Here is a 4862-nt window from a genome sequence, read left to right on the forward strand (position 1 = left end):
AATCAGAGCCACACTGCCAGGTTTTCCTTCCTAATGGCTTGTAAGACCTTTCCTTACACTTGCAAGAGTTGGGAGCAGAGTTGTGCGTGCTTAACAAACACTCCTTTTGGGGCATTCCATAGATCCTTGGCTGGATTTGGTGTTGCTTTTTAGCAGCTTTTCTGCCTCCCTTTGGCTGCAACAGGGAGAGACCCATTGTTTGTGAGGGTCAGGCAGTGACAGCCCTTCCCTGTGACTGTTCCTTCTCAAAACCACAGAATCACGGAACATGCTGAGTTGGAAGGGACCCACAAGGATCATCGAGTCCAACTCCTGGCCCTGCACAGGCCCATCCCCAAGGGTCACCCCCTGTGCCCCAGAGCATCATCCAAACCCTCCTGCAGCTCTGGCAGCCTTGGGGCTGTGCCCACTGCCCTGGGGAGCCTGTTCAGTGCCAACCACCCTCTGGGGGAAGAACCTTTCGCTGAGATCCACCCTGAGCCTGCCCTGACACAGCTCCAGCCATTCCCTGGGGGCTGTCCCTGCTCCCCCCAGAACAGAGCTCAGTCCTGCCCCTCCTCTGCCCCTGCCCAGGCAGTTGGAACTGCACTGAGCTCTCCCCTCAGTCTCCTCTTCTGCAGCTGAACACACCAAGTGCCCTCAGTGTCCTCACACGGCTCCAAATCAAGGCCCTTCCCCATCCTCGTTGCCTCCTTTGGACACTCTCCAATGGCTTCAGATCTTCCTCACTCTGTGGCAGTGCCGTGTTCCTGTGTCCCCAGAGGCTGTGGGGCAGAGTGGGGGAGGGTGATGGGGGGCTGCTCTCCCACTTACCTGGCTCTGGTGTCTCCCTGCAGATCACGATCCCTCGAGGGAGTGATGGCTTTGGTTTCACCATCTGCTGTGACTCCCCAGTCCGTGTGCAGGCCGTGGACTCCGGTAAGAGATCGGATCATGTTTGTCCCTCTTGTTTTGAATGAATGACTCCACTCCTTCTTTGCTTCCTGGAGCATGTGGTGATTCTGAAGCTCCCATGCCTTGCAGGACTCTGGTTCCCTCCCAGAAACTTCACTTGATGAATTCTCTGTTGCCTCTAAAGAGGTCAGAGGCCCCTGGGTTAACACTGTCATTATTCTGACAGAGTTTTGCAGTAATTTGCAGGGATTTTGTTCCCTTCTCTCTCCACCCTCAAAACTGTCCATCTGGTTTGGAGACCTATGGAAAGCATCTGAGTTGGGAGTGAGTCAGACAGAGGGAGCAGGGTCGTGGGAGCCCTGAGCTGCTGGAGTAGATCCTCTTGCTGTGGATCTGTGGGATGGACTTGGTGTCTCCATTGCACCATGGTGCTCCCCACTGCACCCCAGGAAACATGGGAAGTTCCTGCAATAGCTCTGGGAGAGCATTTGTGGCTCTATCCTGGTGCTCTGTGTGTGTGATGCTGGAAGGTGAAGCTCCAGGTTACCTGGCCCCACTTCATTTCCAGGTGTGGGTGTTAAAGCAACAGATTGATTTTGGAGGAGTGAGTGGTGCAAGCTGTGAGATGTCTCCAAGCCCCAGGGCTTCTCCCCCTCAAACTCAGCTCGCTGTCCAGCAGGTGACTGGCGTTTGTGTGTCTCTCCCAGGTGGCCCAGCAGAGAAGGCAGGTCTGCAGCAGCTGGACACGGTGCTGCAGCTGAACGAGCAGCCTGTGGAGCACTGGAAGTGTGTGGAGCTGGCGCACGAAATCCGGTGAGTGTTCACCCAAAACACCAGCGCAGGGCTCTGGGAGACATGGTCTGAGGGAGCTTTGAGTGGTTACAGGAAGGGGAAGGCTCTGAGGGGTGCAGGACACTGGGAAAGGATCCCCTGGAGCAGAGGAAAGGATGCAGGGGTTGGGGAGTGCAGGCCAGGGGCGGAGGCACAGGGAGGAAGGACTGGCTGAGTGACGCGGGTGCCTCGCTCCCCTCTGCCCCATCTCTTGCAGGAACTGCCCCAGCGAGATCATCCTCCTGGTGTGGAGGCTGGTCCCGCAGGTGAAGGCAGGCCACGAGGGGATGATCCGCAGGTCCTCCTGCAAGTCCGCCTACGACCTGCAGTGCCCCCCGCACAAGCGGGAGAAGAACAGCGCGGGGCCCCCCCCGGGCGAGCAGCGCCGCAGCTGCCACGTCCTGTACGACAGCAGCGAGGGGCTGCTGCTCAACGGCTGGGACAGGTACACAGAGCTGGGCAAGAGGGGCCAGAACACCCTGCCAGCCCTGTCCCGGGTGCCCTCGGCCGCCGACCAGAACTACATCATCCTGACGCCCCTGAACCCGGGCAGCCAGGTAGGGCTGCAGGGGGGGGCTGTGGGCACTGGGGCCTCTCTGGGCCCCGCTTTGGTCCCGCCAGTGTCATCTCTGAGTGTTTGCAAGGGCACGGGACAGCTTTACAAGCCACTCCTGTGTCCTTTGGTGAAACTTTCACTGTTTTCCTGAAACGTTTCCCACTGGGATGGCAGAGCCGGAGAGGGGCAGCTCCGATCCCTGTGAGCAGGGACAGCCCCCAGGGAATGGCTGGAGCTGTGTCAGGGCAGGCTCAGGGTGGATCTCAGGGAAAGGTTCTTCCCCCAGAGGGTGGTTGGTACTGAACAGGCTCCCCAGGGCAGTGGGCACAGCCCCAAGGCTGCCAGAGCTCCAGGAGGGTTTGGCTGATCCTCTGGGGCACAGGGGGTGACCCTTGGGGATGGGCCTGTGTAGGGTGAGGAGTTGGACTGGATGATCCCTGTGGGTTCCTTCCAGCTCAGCATATTCCATGATTCCATGTAGCCTGCTGCCTACTCTCAGGGCTCACTCCTGGGGTATGGGAAGGATATGGGGAGAGTTTCTGCTGCACAGACCGCAGTGAAAAATCTCATTTTCTGCTGGCAACGGGGCAAAAATGATTTTGCCCTCTCTGAAGGGCTTTGGCTTGGCTGGGTTTGGCACGTTAAAATTTGCAGCTGGTTGTTGTAAATCTCCCTCAGTCCTGCTGCAGGTGACTGTGTCCTGTCTGGGTTGTGTCTTACAGCTGCTGAGGCCTGTCTATCAAGAGGACAACACCACTGGGGGTAAGTTATCCACGTGCTGGGAATGCTGCTCAGAGCACCCAGCAGATGAGCAGGTCTCTCTGGCACTGTCTGATCCTTGCCCTTAGCCCTTCAGTGGGGTCCCTCATGTTTTTAGGACACATTTTAGGACAGCCTGGGGCTTTTGGGTGGGGTCATCTTCCCTCCCTGAGCCTAGAGGGAAGAACCTCGTGGTGAGAAGGTGTGTGGGAGCTCAGAGAGGGCTGGTGGTGGGGACTTTCCAACAGGGGCAGGATGAAAGCATGAAGTGTGAAAGTGCAAACAACTGTGGTTCCCCACATGTGTCTGTGGGCCCATCCATGACGTGTTTCCCTTCTCCTTCATGGTGCCTTTTTTGGGGAGGGTTAATCCCTGCTTTGAGGTTCCCTTCAGTCCTGAGGGAGTGAGGGTGGCTCTGACTCAGACTGGCACAAGCAGGAGAGCAGGTTGTTTGGCCAGATTTGGGGAGTACTCATGCCCTGGGCATGGTCTCTGACAGTCTCTGGACCAGCTCTCCTCAAAAAACCCTAAAAACCCCATAAATTCATAGCATAAAACATGCCTGTAACAGCTGTGCTGGGTCTTCCTGGAGCTCCAGGTGTGGGAAGAGTGGGCTGGGTGTGTGGCAGGGCTGGGCACTGCAGGAATCCAGGTCCCTGTGGAAATACCTGTTGCCACCTCCCTGATTTGGGGGTTTTGGGAGGCTGTGTTTGCACCCTGGCCTGTTGGGATGAGCTGCATGTCCATGCAAGAGCTGAGCTTCCCGCTGGGATCTTGCAGGAGCGTCTGTCCCTCAGCAGGGGCACAGCTGAAAGAGTTTGTGCTGCCCTGGAGGGGCAGTGTGTGTGGAAAGCAGAGTGTGGGGGTGCTGAGGGGCAGCAGGGAGCTGTGTGGGTGTGCCCTGGGTGCTCCCAGCCCTGCAGCTCTGCAGCCAGGAGAGTTTTCCACACTCAGCTGCAGGGCATGTTTTGTTCCATGGATAATGGCAGCTCTTTCCTGCTGTTTGTGGATCCTGTGAAAAGATGAGCTGGACTATGGGGCCTTGTTCTTACAGGGGGGGTGTCATTTGAAAGACTTGGGCTTCTTCCCATGAGAATTTTTGGACTTTTTATGTATTGTTTTTAGTTATTTAATGTTAAGTCTTCAAAGGGAGGAAGGGATTAGTTAACCTGGGCAGGGCTGAAATGTGGCAGCCCCAGTGGCAGAAGGTGACACTTGGGGCAGGCTGGGTGCAAAACCAGGACTTGTTCAGGTGATGAATTCCTCTGATAAAGTGAGGTGATTTAGGGACAAGAGGAAAAGCAGGTCCTGAACAGCCCAGACAGATTGTATCTGCCCTCTGTTGAGCTGTCTCTCGTGCTTTGATTTTATCTGGCAGTGCAACCATGAAAAAGGGAAAAGGGAAAATGTCAGGATTAATGCACTTAGAGGTGGAAACAACCTTTTAGGTCACCAGGGCCACCCCTGCAAAGGCAGCTGCTAAAGCCAGCAGTAAACAGCCAGGCTGGCTTACCCCCCTCCCCCCCCAGTGCTGGCTGGCTCTGCTGCCTTTATCTGAGTGAAAATGCACTATTTCCTAATACTTAATGGAATATGTAATGGTGGGCAGGCTCATTTATTTGCTTTGGACGAGACCTTATCAGCCCTGAGCCATGTTCAGGAATGTTTTGGCTCATTTGTGCTTGGGAAGGTTCTGGGTATCCCAGAAAAGGGCAGAAACCTGCTGTGGTGGTAGCAGGAGCTCCTGGCTGGCTGCAGGGAGGGAGGGAGGGAAGGATGGATGGATGGATGGATGGGTGGATGGATGGATGGATGGATGGAT

General features: G+C 56.2%; 1 protein-coding gene across 1 annotated transcript; it reads left to right on the plus strand.

Annotated features, from left to right (window-relative positions):
• Positions 1-836: 836 nt before the first annotated feature.
• LOC114073189 (regulator of G-protein signaling 3-like) lies at positions 837-3043 on the plus strand (the record flags this gene model as incomplete). The annotated part of the gene is made up of 4 exons (XM_027910980.1): positions 837-918; positions 1602-1707; positions 1943-2282; positions 3004-3043. Coding segments are annotated over 4 exons (568 nt in total), but the record flags the coding sequence as incomplete, so codon positions are not given.
• Between the last annotated feature and the right edge of the window lie 1819 nt (positions 3044-4862).

The sequence above is a fragment of the Empidonax traillii genome, unplaced genomic scaffold, assembly GCF_003031625.1.
Source record: "Empidonax traillii isolate 1590-97213 ecotype Southwest subspecies unplaced genomic scaffold, ASM303162v1 scaffold5627:size7623, whole genome shotgun sequence".
Taxonomy (NCBI): domain Eukaryota; kingdom Metazoa; phylum Chordata; class Aves; order Passeriformes; family Tyrannidae; genus Empidonax; species Empidonax traillii.